Source organism: Ambystoma mexicanum, chromosome 6p, assembly GCF_040938575.1.
Source record: "Ambystoma mexicanum isolate Mex_15411 chromosome 6p, UKY_AmexF1_1, whole genome shotgun sequence".
Lineage (NCBI taxonomy): Eukaryota > Metazoa > Chordata > Amphibia > Caudata > Ambystomatidae > Ambystoma > Ambystoma mexicanum.
The window spans coordinates 514,016,779-514,035,737 of record NC_090935.1 but is presented as its reverse complement, the minus strand read 5'-3'; the positions used below and the strand labels follow the sequence as shown (position 1 = coordinate 514,035,737).

Here is an 18,959-nt window from a genome sequence, read left to right as displayed (position 1 = left end):
CTGTTGGTGGTCGCCTATCAATCAGCAACAACATTGAATTGTGAAGGACCTACAACCAACTTTAGTCAGGAATGATGCTCTGAGACGGTCTCCTTTCATTGCAAATGGGACCCATTTTGAGGTTGCGTGTGCCTATTTTTGTGTACACGTTCTGTGCAACAGGCTTTTATAAATGTCTGCCTCTTTGAAGTGTGATTCCCCAGCACTGGTAGAATTGTGAATTGATGTGTACTATACATTCTTGCCACATGTATGACACTGTAGATCATGTTTCAGTCCGTCCTGCATTTTGTGGCTTCACCCTACAGTTTAAAGTAACACGTTTCTCTGAGAGAGAATTGGTGATTTTGGGGTGTTTTGTCACTTATTAGCTCTACAACTGCCACCTGAAGTGGTGAGACTTCAAACTATGATGTTGTGCCATCCCAGCATAACCGTCCAATAAAATATTTGAAAACTTGTTTTATTGGCAAGTCTCCAATAGATTTAATTGTACGTACTTGATATTTAACTCTTAACTACTGTCATGAATTGAAATGTTTCTGCAAATGCATCAGTGGAGTTATGTTGCTTCCTAAAGTGTTTCAGTTAATTCAATTTGCCCACGTTATTCTTAACTTCTGTGAGTTGACACTATTTTTTGAATGCACAAACTCGCAAATTCCTCCACCTTGATACCCCCTTGTGGCCAAGACTGAAACTAGTTGCTTACCCTCTTACCTGGGACTGTCTGACTTCCCCCCCAACCACTCTACCGCTGTAGAGGAGGTCCCAAGTACAGCCTGCACTCCAACCATCCATTTTGAAGTACCAGGAACTTTCACGCCGAAATATGTGACTTATGATGAGCAAATAAACCAGCAGAGAGCTGCAGTAGGGCTCTGTACAGTACCCATCAGAAGAACAATGCCTATTGATGTACCAGTACCAAGGAAACCATGGACAGTGAGAAAACCATATCAACAAATGAAACAAAATGAAGATCGTCAAAGTACAGTCCCTGAAGAAACCAAAGAGGTCTTAATGGAAGATGAATGGTGACGTCACGAGAACCTGGACTGACTCGCATACAGAAGAAAAGACGACCAGAGAATGACGTAAAGAGACGAAATGCCATGAACAGCTATTGAGAACCTAAAGTGCAACCTTAAGCTGTAAGCATGGTGAAGATATTCAACCAGTTTACAAATGTACATATGCTTGGAACCGCAAGAAAGCTAAGAAAATTGTGCGGCTTGCTATGCTTAGTAGAAAGATAGTGTGGCAAGCGCCACTATACATTACCTCAAAAGAAGCACTTTATACAAATATACTTCCACTTTGCACAACGAGCAGAATTAACTAAAGGTTACTAAGGGCCACACGAGGAGAGATCATAGCAAAATCGAGAGTAAGCGGCAGAAACTAAACTCGGCGGAGGCAAATTGTACCAGAAAAGCCAAAGTCGTATCAGTAGAATAGAAGAACAGTAGCTACAATTAATTGAAACTAAGAACAGAATATCCTGCTTCAGAAAGGTCAAGATAAGAAACTGAAGGCAGGTGCTGGGTGAAACGAAAATCAAATACACGAATTACATAAAGAAGAGACAAAATCACTGTCTGACTCGCGTGTCCAGCTGAGCAAGGAGAAGTGAGACCTTCACACCTACGCATGGCAACAGGCCAGGCGAAGATATCAGAACTTTTCCAGACAGAAGATGCAGTCTCGAGGCCAACCACAGTGAAATAATTGACACATGGCCACTAAAGTGGTGATTGATTGTAACCATAATTGGAGGAAGGCTGGGGAGGTAAGGGGCACCCTACACCTGGCCAACCATTCTACATGCTGCTAGGCAAAGTGGAAAAGTATGTGTGGGGTTTGGTGCCAAACCAATCACAGTGGTCCAAGTAATCTAGGGTCCTATAGTTAGTAGGACGTCATACTTTTAGTGACGTCTACAGTACCATTTTGAAGGTGGGGCTTGGATGTCCCACCTGACGGTGTTTATCCAATCCCTTTACTCGTTACCATATACAGATATAGTACCTATATTAAAGTTACCTTTTCTAAACCAATAAAATTGCATGCCAACTTTTGAGCGTTAAACGTCTAATGACGAGATTTGAGTATAAATGATGATTTTATGAAGTTTGTTGGGGTTGTGAAGCGAGAGAGATCCCGCATCCGCTTATATTCATGAGACTCCCTGTTTTTTGTACTTGTCATTAAACTGACTCCCTTTGCCTAACCGTCAAGTTGTCATTATTGATTTGGTTTTGGAGTATTAATCTGCACCCCATCCATCTCAAGGGGGCTGCTATCTTGTCTTAAAGTGCTTCTGGGCAAACCCCAACTCTATGTGCCGGTTGTGGGTCTCGGAGCACACCGCCCACTTCTACTGACACAAACCAAAGTAGGTCTCTCCTGCTGCAAATAACACACTCACTGCATGTGGGTCCATGCCTGACCCTCTTGCTCAGGCCTGCAATGAGACTCCCACCCCTGCCTTCTCTGATCCATTGCTTTCCTGGGCTGTGGAGGGGAGCGTGTGAAAAACCACAGCAGATGCCCTTTGTTACTCACTCCACTGGGCTGGCCTGGAGTTTTTCCTTTGTTGCTGTTGAAATGGGCAGTTTGCCCAATCCTGCCTCTTCCAGCCTGTACAGAGGAGAAGGTATGCACCACCCCATTTCTGATCTGTCACCAAGCCTGTTTACACCACTCCATCCCATATGGTCAGAAAATTCCTCCCCAACTCAAAGCAGCGCCCTCTATATTTTGGCCACTTACAATACTGGACATAGATGGTGAGAGCAACTCTGCTGTCTGCGCCTCAAAAACCAAGCTACCACCAATGGGAATGACACCCAGAAATGCCACTCCAAGTGAACATCATTTGGAAAATGTAATGAACCTACAGAGGACACCCCGTTAAACCATGACGCCTAAGGCACCCTCCCAATTTCCCTATGTGCTTTTACTGAACGTAGGGAATGCCCCCCCCCCAACCCTCGTGAAGCGAGTGCACAACTTCACATCGACCACAATACAACTTAATCCTACACGCTGCAGGTTTATTAAACCAGGAACACCAACTTCCCATCTGTTAACGATTGCAATAGTTGGACAGGAGGTAGTTGCACCGACCCCTGTACCTGGCAAAGGCTCATATGGTGGCTGGGCCTCCAAACGCCCAAAATGACTACACCCCTGCTTCCAAACACTCACTCTGCCTGAGGGGTAGACCCACAAAACCAAAACCCCATTACCTGAACTTCAAGAGCTCCCTGGCCAGAACCAAAATGCAAAGAGAAAGCACTGGGGTAATTTTTTTTTGGGGGGGATGCGGGGGGGGGGGGGGTGAGGGAGAGTCAAAGTTCTGTAACTGAAAAGGAGGGGGCTCACTTACCCAGCAATTGCTTGCCATCGTTTGTATTGGGCTTTGTCGCGTGTACAAACTTTCCAGTGACTCTACCTTGCTCCCCAGTGTCCCTTCTTCAAACAAAGAAAGGTATTTCCTGCATTTTTCACTTCAGCGCCACCAATTTGAAATGTATTGAAGGACATCTGGCCGGCTGCTGCGCTGCAGTAACTGTGCAGATTATGCGCTCACACCTCCTCGCTGTCTAATCCCCTCCGCGACTAAATGCTCCCGAGGCCCTTGATGAGTGAACAATCGCTGTTGCTCTTGCCTGAAGTCTGACGCAGTTCTATCTTTTTATTCTGCAGGTGGTTTGGGGACATTCCATGCCATGCTGAATTGCATTGTGCATGTCATCATGTACGCTTACTATGGAGTATCTGCCCTTGGGCCCGCATACCAGAAATATCTTTGGTGGAAGAAGTACATGACATCTGTGCAACTTGTAAGTGGAGGGTGCTAAGCTACCATTATATTGCCTTTCAGTGGTCCAGTATTATGGTTTGTTGGGGGAATAGTTTGGGAACGTTTTGGCTTGCTTATTTTCCTTCAATGAAATGCTCTGCTTTCCCGTGGAGGCCTTTCTGTTTCTCTGGCATGGGCTGCACCCTACAAAAACAAACGGCACAAAACCCCTTTACAGTGCGGCCACACTGTGGTTGTCTCTAAAGTTACTTGTGCTGTGGTGTGATTTCATACAGCTCCCTGACCTGCAGCCCCAGCGCCTACCCGGTGATGGGCTCACAGGGCACTTCTAAGTAGGTGGGTTGAGTGTGCATGTGTCCAAGTCGCGCGAGTGCACTGGGCACTGAGGTACCCAAGGGGTTGACCAACTTTATTCATCGCCACTCTGCTGCCACCTCTCTCCTTCCTTCCATCCACCACTGGATTCCGTGTCTGGAGGAGAGACGAAAGGACTGAGTTCGTCTTGATGGTACCTACTCGCACTTTTGAAAGAAAATATTGAAGTCTTTTATCAAGAAGCCATTGTGAAAGCGGGCTTCCGTGTGAGTGACCAGAACTACGGTTTACGGATCGTTGTCTTTCTTAAGCATCATTTAGGAATGCTCGGGGGTCATTTGTAAGTCGTTATTGAGAAACCGGTCTGATCTCTGCAGGCCGAGATTGAGTGGCAGGTAATGTGTATCTTCACAGCAGAAACATTCCTGGAACATGATTGGCCAAGCGGTTCCAAATGCTTTTGTTTTGTTGGTATAACCTAAGCCTATTGCATTACTCTTTCGTTCATTTACTAAAGTTGTAGAGTTGAGCTCGTTCAGTGCCACTGCCCGTAAGGCACATGGTGAAGGCTTGCGTTGCTCCTGCTGCAGAGGACAGAGGGACTCTGAGAGCAGAGAAGATTGTTTCATGTTTACTTTGGACTATTTGGTGTCACTTGCTACAGCTAGAAGCCTAAACTATTGCAATAGGGTACAGAAAAGGCATAAAAGTAGGGACACAGTCTATAGGTGTTTAGTTATGAGCCCACCTATTGGCAGCCCATGGCCATGCTCCACTCTATGGCCATTCCTGCCTCGCCTTGCCCAAAACACCACCTCATGGGAACTCTTTAAGCTTGATTTTATCAAGCCTTACCATCAAACCTTTCACTTGAATTGCCTGCCAGTGTTTATATAGAGCAGTCTGGTGAGAGGTCACGACTTAATTGGGGCTGTAAATGCATTACTGGTGTAACACAAATGTCATAGCCAGGTCTGCCATCAGCCACTGGCTTTATAAGGACTGTGTCCTGTTAATGAGAAGCATTGGCAAAGCCAACCGTTTTGGATTGTGTATAAGTAGTAGGCCTATGCCGGCAGCAGCTATTAATTGCCCAGGTGTTTGCACCATTTTGCACCTGCTACCATCAATAGCCAGTTAATACCGCTATGGCAGTGCCTGGAACGTGCCTTTCCTATACCAACACACAAGTTCAAACTGTTGGTATTGTCGATGCTCCTTTACAACAGTGTGGACCTTAATCGACCCTCCTTCAGCATTCCAGAAGGAGGAATTGGAGACTGCAGTGTTTAATCCTGACCCTGTTAGACAAGCTGCTTGACGGTCACTTTTGTTTCTTTAGAATGTTGTTTTCTATCCGAGCAAAAGCGGAGTGTGAGATGCAGAGCATGTGACCTGAAGTAACTAGATACGCACTTACTGTACACGTAAAAGTACACGGAGCCCAGTTTAAACAACTTCTGTTTAAAGAGGTAGAAATGTTTACCCTTAAGCGTTGTGTCTTCAAATGGCTGTTTATTTTAGTGCCGTCACCGAGACTTTCAAATGTACAAGTTTTATCTTCCCACCCATTCTAACTTGTTTGCTAACGGTCATGAGCTATGCTACACAGAAAGGGCCCGGGTTAGTGGCAGACTCTCGCTGCACGCTGGTGCCACTTTGTGTGCTGCTGTATGGACTCTCAGCAATACACCCTATGAACAAGGGGTTGCATCTGAGCAGAGGCGAGAAACGACCATGCAAAACCGCATTTGTAGACCTGTTCTGTTGCGTGGTGTTTGTTTGGCGCCTGCTGCCATCGGAGCACTGAGGTTGAACGCCCTTCGGGAAACAGTCTGTTGAAAGTAACTGAGTTGTGAAATGCACGTGTGCATTTATAGGCAGATTGAGAATGGCAATGTCTCCAGCAGCAACCCCTGTTACACAGGAGCGAGGACGGGTGCTGTGTCACCAGGTGCGTTGCTAGGGGGGGGCTAAGGGGGCTATAGCCCCTGATCTTTTGTCTGTAGCCCCGGATAGAATCTCAGGAGCTACAGCCAAAAGACTAGCTAGCCCCCAGTCCCAACAGTACTGACATCAGCTTAGCCCCGGGTCTTTTCTAGACCTAGCAGCTCCCCTGTCGCGTTGTCAGTCAAGGTATGTGAAAAGCTGGTCCGAATTTTGCGTGGGGCTCTGCTTTATTCTAAGGGTCATAGTGATGAGTGGTTGAGGGTGATATGTTTAGTGGAGGCATAGACAAATGGCTGCGCATAACTCAATGGTGTGACTGAAGCCCAAAATCCTGTGCTGCAGGGAGGCCGGGTAGGTGGTGGGTAGCGCGTGAGTTGGGCATGAAGTCCAGACTAGGTATGCAGGAGTGTCGAAGGGAAGCGACAGGTGCTCTCCGCTGGTGCAGGAAGGGAAGAACCAGAAGACGGGCATTCTCGGTCTATGCCGTAAGACTCTGGTACCTCAACCTCGTCAACACTCGCCCCCTCACGTTTACATTTAAGGAAGGAGCTGCAGACACGGCTTCAAGGAATGGCTTTCCCCTAACACCTCCGCTGGATGCTTGTGGATCCCTTGCTGCCAAATTGGCCAACCTTTCCGTGCCCTTGTATCGTTGCTTCCCTCTCTGTCGTCACCCATTCCCCTATGAACTAAAGTGCGCTGTTGCGTCCTGAAGCGAAGTCCATACTCCAGGAACGCCTTAGTAATGACGTTAAAATGGGTCCTAACACTAAAAATGTCAGGGTGCCTTTTTTCTTTTTGTTTAGGTGAGTGCTGGGATTAAGGGGCTCCACAATAATCCATGCAGAGTAAAACGCGTGAATTTGTGCAATGCACTAGTCTCTTCAACCCCTCTACCAGTGTTGAAGATCAACCTTGTCCTCTTTGATGTTGCTGCAACCATGGCCCTGTTTGGGCAATCCTGCAAACTCCGCCTAATAAGCCCTTATACACACTTCAAACTGCACGGCTAAAGATTTCTCTGTAAAACACAAGTCGCGTTCTGTGTCGGTGCAATTCAACATACCACCTTCCACAGCATTGAAAAGCCTGTAAGGGGCTCTGGAGAACTTGACCCAACATTCTGAGAGCTTTGTGAACATTAGACTGCTTCACATCTAGATAGGACTGTGAACGTTAGCAATGTCACACTTGGTTAGAATTGTTAACATTAGCCTGAATCACATCTTAACATGATGGTAAAATGCCGGCAAGTGTCACACTTAAAACTAATATTATCAGTATCTTAAACCTAGAAATTGCTCCTGCTGCATTCTCTCATAAACCCATGCAAACGCTCCCATCCCATATCATTACGCTTACACTCTACCATCACACAATTAGAATGCAGCTATACCCCTGATCAGTTCGGCCTAGCTGTTCACATACGGATATTACCCCATGAACACCTCATCACTCTAATAAAAAGCCGCTAGCTTTTCACATAAGCGTTCTACAGGCCTAACGCAACCAGAACCCAGTCTGGGTGTCCACCCACCAGACTGCACACCCTCAACTGATATCTTCTCCACCTAACGTTAGGATGCAGCTACCATCTCGCAATGACATCAGTCCAACCTTTGACTGCGGGTTATGTCATTGTAAGACCATGGTATTACCATATATAGAACATGTTGAGACGAAGAAGAGTGCAAAAAGCATTAAGAAAAACCAACACCAAAGTACTGGCACGAGGTGGTGCACAGGAGGTATGAAGAATGTAGAGGAGACCTTGACATGTGTTGACGTTATGCCGAGGTGGCGTCTGTAGTAGAAAAAGCAAATGGAAGAACTAGTCGTTCACCACAGAAGCCAGGAGCGCAAGAAAGCTCCTCAGGAAATTAAAATGGGGCTTGGGAGAGCATGGCTAATGGTGTCCAAGGAAAGGGAAGGGGAAGGTGAGACATCGCTGCAAGAGCATAGGAGTTGGCAGGCAGCCGACTCTGATCTGGACTGCCAAAGGAGTGGCAGTTATCCCCTTATGATGAAGTGGATCATTGGGCCCAGAGATGGATTAATGCCATGCGAGGTCGGCAAGGCTCGATAAAGCCAGTGGAAGCAGTGCAAGACAGGCCGGAGGCGTGTCCCATTGGGAAAGCAGGAAACTGGGAATGCGGGAGACGCAGTGTAGATTGGAGAGCCAACCGTAGTTTCAGGGAAAAACTCCCTCGTCCCTGCGGCAACCCGAAGGGTATTGGAGAAAGGAACATGGATTTGTGCATCAGAGCACTCTCCATAGTCCCTAATAGTGGGTGGAGAAGCACTACAAGAGAAATATATGGAGACTTTTAACAAACATGAGCTGAAACATTCCTCGGAGAAAGCAGGGTTGTATAACTGACAAGGAGCTCTCAAAGAGAGCTGGAAGAACTAGAGACATTATTTGAGGGGAGAACCTGACCCGGGAGAAGGGAGGCTTTCTCCTGGTGAAAGAACATTCATTTTACTTAGACACTTGAGTTGAAGTGTCGGGGATAGAGAGAGGTTTAGAGAAAGGATGGAGGATTTATAATTTTGGCGGACATTCTGCCATCACCAGTCGTTTTCCTAGGTTGAGGCAGGAAACCCCTTCTAGAGACAGGGATAGATAGGTTAGCATATAACTAAAAGCGTGACCCCTCCGTGTCAGACTAATCCCTTGCATGTTCTCCAGTGTATGCAGGAATTGATTTTCATCCCGTCTCCCCATGATATTTCTCCCCTGCTGCCTCACTTTTGATGCACCCCACTGTCCCTTTGCCTTACTGTCGCCTTCTTTCTGACTTTCTTATTTGATCTGTTTTGTAACTCTCTGCCACTGGAATATTTTGCACTTCTTCAAAGAGCTTTTCTTATACTGCTTATTGGGACCTTGAATCAACACTACCTTCAGGCTGATGTTTACATTCTCAAAATCCTTCAGCCTCTTGTTCACAACCAGCTTAATTTTTACTTCATGTTCCAGTCTCTTATCTGTTCCTGTAATTGTGTCCCAGTTTGCCTTTTACTGGTTCTGCTCTTCCCAGGGTGCAAGCATTTGTTATCCGGGCTGGCCTAAACCAACAATTACATTTTTATTTTCCAGTTTCATTGTGGAGCACTGTGTTCACCTTGCCCTTTTTTCACCCACTTTTCTGTCTGCTCTATATTTCAGTTCTCTCCAATCCCTCTTGTATTTTGTGTCCCGAGAAGCACTCCCAGGCTGGCCTGTCCCTGTCTGCTCTTTGACGTCTTTCACCGCTCTTTCGTTGACCATTTGCTACTTTGATTTGGTTTGTAAAGGATCCCCTTGACGGATCATACACCTGTCCTTCACCTTTCCGTTTTTACCCAGCTGTGTTAAATTTCATGTAATTTAAAGTGCGTTTGCCAAGCTACTACACATAGGAATGAACAGTACAGCAAATGGCTGTAAAATCAATACGACCTAATATATAGAAATGGTTTCTGAAGAAAAAGGGGAAGAATTTAAAGAGTGTAATTTGAGAAGGAGGTGCAGCACAGAGCTCAAAGTGAAGGGGGTGCACTACAATTGTGAGATACTACAGTTCTGGGACTAAAAGAGCAGTAGTGAGTGGACTGCTCACCTGGAGGGCAAGGTACAGAAAGGCATGGTGGAATGGAAAGGCCACGCAGGATAGTATAGTACTGGTAGGGTCGAACTGGACAAAAGAAACGCCTAAAAAAAGGATGCAAAGATAATCTGTCGACATTTAAGGAAAAGAAGCCAGTGATGTTAGAGCGCAGGGATGGTCTGGGATAGTGGGAGCAACTAAAACAATGGTCATAAAGCTGAATTTGTTACTTTGCAGGAGGGAAGAACAAACGTATTCACTGAAGAGGACTGAGGCTCTTGGTAGCTTGATTGGTAAAGAAAGAATACATATTTGAAATGATAATTGACAAGGACCGGTCTGTCAGAGCATAGCTGTGCAAATGGAGGGAAGATGAGACGCCTAGGTTACAAGGAGAACAGGAGTGGGGAAGGATAAGTGACTAGGTGGAAAGTGGGATGAAAATTGAGTGCGCAGTGAAAAAATCGTCTAGTCTAGATGAAATGAGTGACTAAGCATCCAGCTTTGGGCGGTAGAGAGTTGGTGAGCAAACTGAATTATGTCAGATCATATAGTAGGAGAGAAGGGTACATGAAGCATCAGCATAAAAGGGGCAGTTGAGGCCAAAAGAGGAGAGCTAAAACAAATTAAGAGGGGCCAGAAATGCCAATAGATGAAAGAGAAGAACCTAAAATAGTCTACTTATTTTTCTCAACCAGCCTGCTGTATTTAGCTTGGACAGAAGTCCCGTGCAGACGTCAGAGCACTACTAACATGAACAGTTTGTCAAGTGAGTAGCGGTAACGGTGAGAGAGAATTACAATCAAGATAGTAAGAGATTCGAGTAGATCACGCATACCAACAGGTTGAAGGGAGAAGAGCGCATTCCGAAATCTGAGGGAATGAGAGAAGTGTTTTTCAAGAATTGGGAAAATAGTGGCATATTCGAAGGACAGCGAAAATGCCAGAAAACAATAGCTGAAAGTAACAGTAAGAGGGTAAACTGAGCAATAAGGCAGAAATTAGTCCAGTAGTGGCATACGCTCATTGAAGGCGCTAGCTTAGTTCAGAGTTGGTGTTGAAAAAGAAAAAACAGAAGAAGAGGCAGGAGCGAGGTGAAAGGGGGGGGGTGGGTGGCTTGTCCATTTTGGAAGTAACGTGTAAAGCCAGAGTTGAAGAATGTAGTGCATATAGTAGTCAGTTGCACGTTCAGGAATGAGGCAATTGAAGAGTATAGGAATCGATGGGGCCAGAGATATTGAGGTTCTGTTGAGTATTTTAATTTTTTTTATTTTTTGTGAACAAGAGGCAAAGTACCACATTTCCACACAGGCCAGTTTGCTCGCAGTCCGTTTGCTCAAACTGTATGGTAAAATGTGGTTTTAAAAACAAAATTTGTGGAAATTGAAAAGATCCGAGAAGAGGTCCCCATCATAAATTGTCTGAAGAGGACAAGGAACTTTATTCCAATTTGAACTCTGCTTTCAAAAATGAGTTGCTAGCCAGTTTGAGGGCAAGAAAAGCCAGGGCTTGAGTGTAAAATGTCAGCAGCTGATCTATGGAAGAGGCTGAAAAGCAACACATGAATGAAAATTTGAGTGAGATGGGGAGTTTGAATTGGTGAGAATCTATAGATAAAAGTGAAAATGTGTGGGTTTGTGGCTTCACGTATGTTCCCTATACATTTCTACACTGTTTCACCAATCTGCACCAAATCGTGTATAGTTGCCTGTACCTATGAGGGAAGGAAAGCCTGGGCAACGCCAGATACATCAGCTAGCTGCTACTAAAGCTGAAAAGGGGGATTTGTCCAGAGGAAGTTGAAGAGCCAAGATTGAAGGATCTAGAAGAAGTGATGAAAAACAAAGTTAAAGATGGGAGCCAAATAAATTGGATGGCGTTAATGCCTACGTAACAGAAGGGACAGAGTGGGAGGTGAAAGGATAGAGATTATTCTTTTCTCACCCATTTGATTTGATCTCCCCTTTTCTTGCTTGGGGGCATTTAGGTCTTTATAGTGGGACAACATAGGGTCGGGGAGGAAGATGAGGCACATGAAAATGATTAGGGAAATAAATGAAATTCAAATGAATAAGGGGAGTAGGGAGTTTGAGATAGCAGACCTTGGAGGTGTGATGTTATGCTAGTGCAACTATCTTGAACAGTATAAAGTGGAGAATGACTAAGAATGATCACAGGCTGAGGAAATCGTTTCACTGATGGTGTGGGTTTCACAAAGCAATTGGGATGATAGGGTTATGATCCATGGAATTTGGAGGACGGAAAGATTCCGAAGGTTATAGGAAGACTGCAGTTCAGAAACAGAAGGTGGAGGACAGGAATTGATCCAGTCGTGGGGACCATGGGACCATGAGACCGCTTTGAGGTAGCAACTGTGATAAATGGGGGAATTGGAAAACTGTTTTTTCTAAGCTGGAGACTGCTAGTGATCAAGACAAGGGATGCCCTTTTTTGTTTGTGCTCTCCATGGGTGTGCCAAAGTCTGTGCCCACAGGGACGATGAAATGCATATGCCCAAACCAAAAGGTGCATCTACTAGTAGGAAGAGAAGGGGAGTCCACAGATGAAGCTGCTAACCAGGAGGGTGTCTCTGTAGGTGGGGTAGATCTCACATTGCAATATGGCTTTGTCGTCCGTCTTGAATGCTGCATAGTTTTGTCCTTCATAGATCAAGGTGTTTTCTTTTTCTCTCGACTCCCAATTTAGTGCCCCCTGCTTGAAATTCTATTTTGCAAAATATTCTTGTTCCTTCTTCACTCTGTGTTCAGAGTATTGGTTAATCCTTTGCTCTCCTTTTCGGTCCATATAACACTACTTGGCTCAAATTGCAGGCTGTCACATTCGCATCTATATTCATTGAATCTGCAAAATATTTCATGCCTTCATTTTGTAGGCTCTCTACTGTAGTTCCTCTTATTAATTTTCTTGCTTACTCCTTTATCATTTTCTTCTGAACTAACCAATGCAAGCTTTTTCTTCATTCGTCCTCAGTTTGAGCATTTTTGCCTGCTCTTCTTGGTTGGTATCTACCATTCTAACACTGCACAAAATGGATAGCTTTATAAATCACTCTTTATAGTTGCCCTGCTCTTTAGCTCCCCAATGCCTCCTGGACAGCTGGCTCTTATGCATAACCAAAGCCTGCAAATTCACGTGTCTGTTTTTCAAATCTATGCCTAGGCTGCCCCCTCTATTCTGGCAAAGTGCTTCAAACTCTCAATACGTTCCACCCTGAAACAGTGGTTGAAGTGTAAGAAAAGTAGTGGTGGAACTATGTTCCCTGATAGCCTGCCCCGCTCCTCAAAAACCCCATTGCCCTGCCCCCTCCGACACACAATACAAACCCCCAAACCCATTTTCATGCTGATTAAGGGAATGTTCCGTTCAGTGCACTGAAAGTGCAAGTTTCATCTTCTCCCTACACTGTTATTTTAAAACGAAACCGGTCCGGAACAGTTTCTTTTTCAAATAAGTATAGGAGCTGTAAATCTTAATTTAAAAAAGTAGAGGAGCACCACTCCCACTCAATTCGACCACTGCCCTGAAATGGGTATTCTAGCACATTTCTCAATCACTTCATTCCTTGGCCCCTCTGCGTCCACTATCCTTTGCTCCACTAGAACTGCCTACCCTCTGAAATCAAAAGCAATATTTTAAAGTCATCCCTCAAACTCTATCTGAAACTCACCATCCCAGCAAATGTCCCATTGGCTCCCACGATCCTCTGTAATATATATATATCCACTGTGGGGAGCCAGGACGATGCAGACGTTTTAGGACCTGGTTTACTACATTGTATTGAAGATTATAAGGCCTAGCTTTCCCCATCACTATGGTTGGTCCTTGCCTCTCTTAAGCTGCGCGTCCGTCATGTGTAAATGTCCTTGAAATAAGTCAGCTGTCCAAATCTAACCTAACCGACCCTACCACTATGATCACTAATTTGGACCGGGGGGAATTACTCCCTTCTCCTAAGAGTACCCCTAGTACCAGTCGATGGGCTTCTTGATTAATACACCATGCTCATAGTATCTTGTGATATCATTGATAAGTCGCTGTAGCTCTTCAAAAGGGGCTATTGATAACTTATCCTTGGAAATCCCTTTTAGGGATCCTTTATAAGATCTATTTACTTGGTTGCGAATTTCAGTGTATTCTTGGAATGCTATTGTTCTGGTAGGCTTTTTTTCTTGGTAATTATATTTCAGCTTCTTTTGCCTACTTGGCCTTGCACATGCTTCAATTGACTTGTTCCTCTGAACTCTGGTTCATAATATTTTCTCTATTTGCTCTCTACTCTATTTTTCATGCATTGGATGTTGATTGCCTTTCTACTTTTCCCACGGTATTATCCACTGTTCTTTTCTCTTCACTCAGGATTTCTAAAAATCGTTCTCTTGTACAACAGTTTAAGTTAATTAATTTCATACTTGGCTTTGTCTCGTCATTTCAACGGAGTCGAGTTGCTTGCATGGTATAATCCCCCAGGGCCTCCCATTCTCCTTGTTACTTGTTGACTGTATAGGAGAACGTCCTTGCAAGTCTTGTACCTCGGAGGCACTCTTTATTACCCTGCACTACCGACTGTGTGCATTAGTGTTTTACTCCCATCCGGTTTCCTCTGCTCCTCGCAGTATCTCGATGGGTGACCAGACACCCTGCTGCTTTATTGGCAATGGTTTGTGGACCAGCGGTTCTCTACGGGTGCTTTGTCGTCTCACCACCACCACCACCTTCCTCCGGGCTCCTGCTCTTTCAAATTCTCCTGCTGGGGACTCGCCGTAGCACCGGCATCCAGCTCTTCAATAAACAGCAAATTTCGAAACTCATGGGCCTCCTTGTTTTCATTTGCTCCACCTTCAAGTCTTACGCAGCGCTGGGCTTTCCCTTCACTTGCCTGCATATGCGGTCTTCTCTCTCATTACTCACGAGCACACACTCTTCAACATACTCGTCCCAGTGTATAGGGAATTTTGATGTAGCGGGACATCTTCTTTGGGATAATGACATTGTTTTTCTTCATCATAGTCTTGGTGTTTGATAGTCTCTATTATTGTAGGGCATACCATGTAGGCCATGATGTGCAAAGCTGCAGGTAGTCTTTCACAGGAATGGGAGTCCACTTGTCTTGAATCCTAAGGAGGGTGTTGTGGAGCAGGCTCACCTCCTCCCATCACCGGGGGTATCCCACTTTGGTGGGGATGGTGGGTCAAATTTCCTCACTTCGTCACACCACATACTTCTCCATAGTCCCCTGTCTCACTGGCGTAATAGGGGAGGGGCCCACATCTACATGTCCTAGGATGAAGCCCCACTTGGGGATTTAAAAAAAAAAATACTAACTTTTTTTTCAAAACCAAGGCAACAAAAAGTATTCACTCTGCCTTCATAAAGAAATTATTTCTGTTATGGTTCGGTCCTTAAGGGGAATGATTTCTTTATGAAGTTTGAGTGACTACAAAAAACGATTTCTTTTTGAAGTAATAGGGCTCCCCTCAACCCCATGACATGTGCTTGTGTGTATGTTGAAGGTTGTACACAAATGTATGGGTGGCTGCGTGTGCATGTACAGTGGAAGGGTGCACACTGAAATGTATGTATGGCTGGCTGGCTGGGTGTGTGCGATTGTGTTCAGAGGCGCAACAAAATCAACATTTCGGGCTGGCGAACCCTTCAAATGTTGGGAGAAGTGTTAACTTCACGGGCGGTGGGGGAGGGGCAGATCTATTTGTGTGTGGGCATCTAACTTCACGCGTTTTAAGGAGACTATTCTAGAGCAGCTTCAATGTTATATGCCGTTAACTCTCTTCTTTGAGTCTGAAAGCACCCACTTATGGACTGCTCTGAGAATGAGCGGTCTCCTGTTCCCGCTCTACCCTTCTAAGTACTCCCCTGGCATGGAAGTACTAAACCCACATCACAATTTCAAATGCCTAAAAAAAAATGTGGCTTTTGAATGCAGGTACTAACGGTGAAATGCTTTACGTTGGTAATTGGTGGGCCCTTGATAACGGCGAAATCCAGGTGCCTTTAACATCTGTGTCCTGTTCTGTAGGTCAGCCAGGTCGAGACAACATAGCCCACAATTTCAGGGTGGGGGTGCTGAAGCCTAGTCCGCTCAATGGTGTTGCATCACTACTTGTGTTTAATGCCTTTTAAAGTATGCGTCCACATCGACTTCATTTAAGGGCACACTCCAAGCCCAGCTGTCATCCATAGGACTGACCGCTCCTCACCACCCTACCCCAATGGGGCATCTATTTTCATACCACCTGCCTTGATATAGACCCACATTGTCGAAACACGTGTCGGCTGACCACAATTAGGACTATGAGTCCACATGAAACAATTGAGAAAAAAAATAATAAAAATTGCACTTTAAACTGACTTTTTAAAGAAAGTGTGGGAAATCCACTCTTTTGAAATATTGAACAAATCACTAGGTATCCAGGATATACCTCTGATTGTACAATAAAGGAGGTGTGGGCTTCACCTCAACCCCATCCTGTGACCTGGCAGAAAATTAAATTAGGACACCACAGTAATCATCTGAGTTTAGCAAGGACGCTTCCATACCTAGAGCTCCAATTACGAATACTAATGCCTTGATTACTTATTGGTAATCTCTACTTGTGTATGAGGCAGTACTTGTGTATGAAGTACTCTGCCTCATACACCAGTACTGGGGTGAGGTAGAGGTACATGGAGGTAAGTCCTGACTATGCTACCTGTAATCTTCATTACTCCTAGTCCCACTCTTTCCCATCCCAGTACTTGCCTATGAGGCAGGGAGCCTCGTATGTAAACACTGGGACAAGGAAGAGGGACATGGAGGTCATTCTGGGCCAAGGAGCTGATTTTGGAGGTTGTGAGGGGATGTGTGGGGTTTGGGGGTGGCGGAGTGGGATTAGGCAATGAATCATAATGGTTGTTCATGTCCGGGCTAAGCAGGCATGATATGTGGTATTAATGGCTAGAGGGGTGTTTTGGTGCAGCCAGTTTAGTCATTCCTCAGTTTGGTGTGTGTGTATGTGTATGTATATATATATATATATATATATATATATATATATATATATATATATATATATATATATATATATAATCTGCCCATTTCTGATAAAGCAGTCCTGCTAATTGTAGACCTGGTTAGGCTGGCATTTGGGTGCTGCCAGTCTGGCCATTTCTTACTGCAGCATTGTATATTTTTCTGGGCATCTGTGATAGTGATATATTGTATGAATAGCTGTTTATAACGTGCCTGTACACAAGTGGTTCTAGGCGTGACAAGATGAGGGAGGGAAGACTGAGGGAGGACAAGACAAACGCGTGGCTCTGGGTAGTGCAAGGAGAACAAGGGACTGTAGGCTTACAGTTACAGCCCCCAAGTGCGAGTTAGGCCCAGAGGCAGTGCAAGTGTCACTTATCAAGAGAGCCTGGACTCAGTGAGACTCTGGGGGTAGCCAAGCAACCGGTTGGTACAGCAGACAGGTAGGTCAGTGAGGGAGGGAGAGAAAGCGGAGGAGAAGAGGAACGTTTTGAGCTGCTTCTAGAACTTCAGGAGGTCTGGCTCAAGTTTGAGAGGGGCAGGGAGGCCATTCCAAATGGAGCCACCTGCGGAGGAGAGGGATCTACCCCCACACTCTGCATGGAGAAGCATCTAACCCTTAGAAGGTTGGAGGTAGCTGAGCGAAGGGCTTGCAAAGGAAGGTATTTTGGAGGAGCTTTGTATGTAGTGCATGCCCGGAACCAGGAAAGCTCTTTGGACAATGCAAAGGGTCTTGAACTTGATCCTTGCAGCCACCAGGAGCCAGTGGAGAGGCTGGAGCGATACGGTCCCTGAGCTTAGGGCCAAGGATAAGTTTTGCAGTCCTGTTCTGGATTAGTTGCAGAGGGTGGAGAGTAGAGGAAGGCAGATTAGAAAAGAGGCTGTTGCAGTAGAAGGAAAGTCCAGCCTAGAGAGATCCAGGGCTCTGGAGACAGAGCTTCTGTGGAAAAGTAAGACCGGAAAGAGTCCCTTTGAGGAGGTGAAGCTGGTAGTGGGACTTCTGGGAGAGAGGGAGAGAAAGCGGGGTCAGGGGTCCCAATGAGCAGGAACTCCATCTTACTGGCATTAAGGCAGAGATCATTGGAGGCACACCAAACTTGAATTGCAAATGCAGTCGGGAATGAGCGAGAGAGGAGCCTGAAGGAAAACTGAGTGTCATCCACATAACACAAATTTAGAGGCGAAGGTAGAGGTCAGGTGGGCCAAAGGGGCCAAGTAGAGGTTGAAAAACCAGGGTGAGATGATAGAGCCCTGGGGAGCTCCACAGGTAGAGAGGGGTAACGGAGAGAAAGGAACAAAGTTGGACAGGGAGGGGCAGTCCAAGAGGAAGGTCAGCCACTCCAGGGCCTGATCCGTGATGCCCAGGTTCTCACTTAGTAAATTTGATCAGGATGGCGTGGTTGACGTGTCGAAAGTAGAGGAAAGATTGTGATGCTGGAAATGCATTGGAGGGACCGGGCCTCCCTGTCCTTGTCCTGTAGTCCTTTTCCATTTTTTGTTCTGTATTGGTTTCTGCCCAGGAGTCCATGTGGGACTCCTGCCAGTGCAGCTCTTCCTGTTTTTGGTTTGGTGTACAGACCCTTGGGATACCCTTCTGGCACCCATGGGTTCCCCTAGTGTATATTTTTGGGCACCTGTGTGTGGCCCACAGAGCAGGGTATGGGCTGGTGGCAGCTCCATGCTGAATTTGACAGGTGCTCTGAGTATCCTCCATTTTGGGATACCCAGTCCCTCCCATTGGAATCAGTTGATTCCTGATAGGAAACAAGATGGCCCCTGTCACCTCTTGCTTTCTATTGGCTGTTACCTTGTTTTCCCAAAGTCCTGGGAAGCCCTGGCTCTGTCCCTTCCCCCTAACTGGCTGTTGGGTGGAAGTTCCATATATGGTGTTGTGAAGTCCAGGCCAGACTGGCTGGAGCCTTCCCAGTGACTGCATGTTGTGTGTACACCCTGTGGGTGGGACCTGGGTGAATGGAGTGTGTCGGGGTGATTTCCCGGGGGCCGGTAGAACTGGCCGCGGACCTCCAGGGCTGGGGAGGCCCCAATTCCTCCCACGTACCAAAAGGAGTATGAGGCACAACCAAGAGCAAGGTAGAGACTGCTGTTTATTATAGTAACGGCAGGGCTCACTCTCAGCCCGTATGCATCCGGAGAGGCCCTCGGCATTAGTGTGGCTCGCAGGCCCTTTTTACTGTAGTATGACGTGCTACTTGTGTCACTT

The 18,959-nt window shown here is 45.8% G+C and overlaps 1 protein-coding gene across 2 annotated transcripts in view; it reads left to right on the top strand.

Annotated features, from left to right (window-relative positions):
* Positions 1–18,959, top strand: part of ELOVL7 (ELOVL fatty acid elongase 7) — a 186,400-nt gene that overhangs the window by 146,950 nt on the left and 20,491 nt on the right. For both annotated transcript variants that reach the window (XM_069627328.1, XM_069627329.1), the window contains one exon: positions 3,715–3,851. In XM_069627328.1, the coding sequence (XP_069483429.1) occupies positions 3,715–3,851 (137 nt within the window). The remainder of the gene's footprint in view (positions 1–3,714; positions 3,852–18,959) is intronic.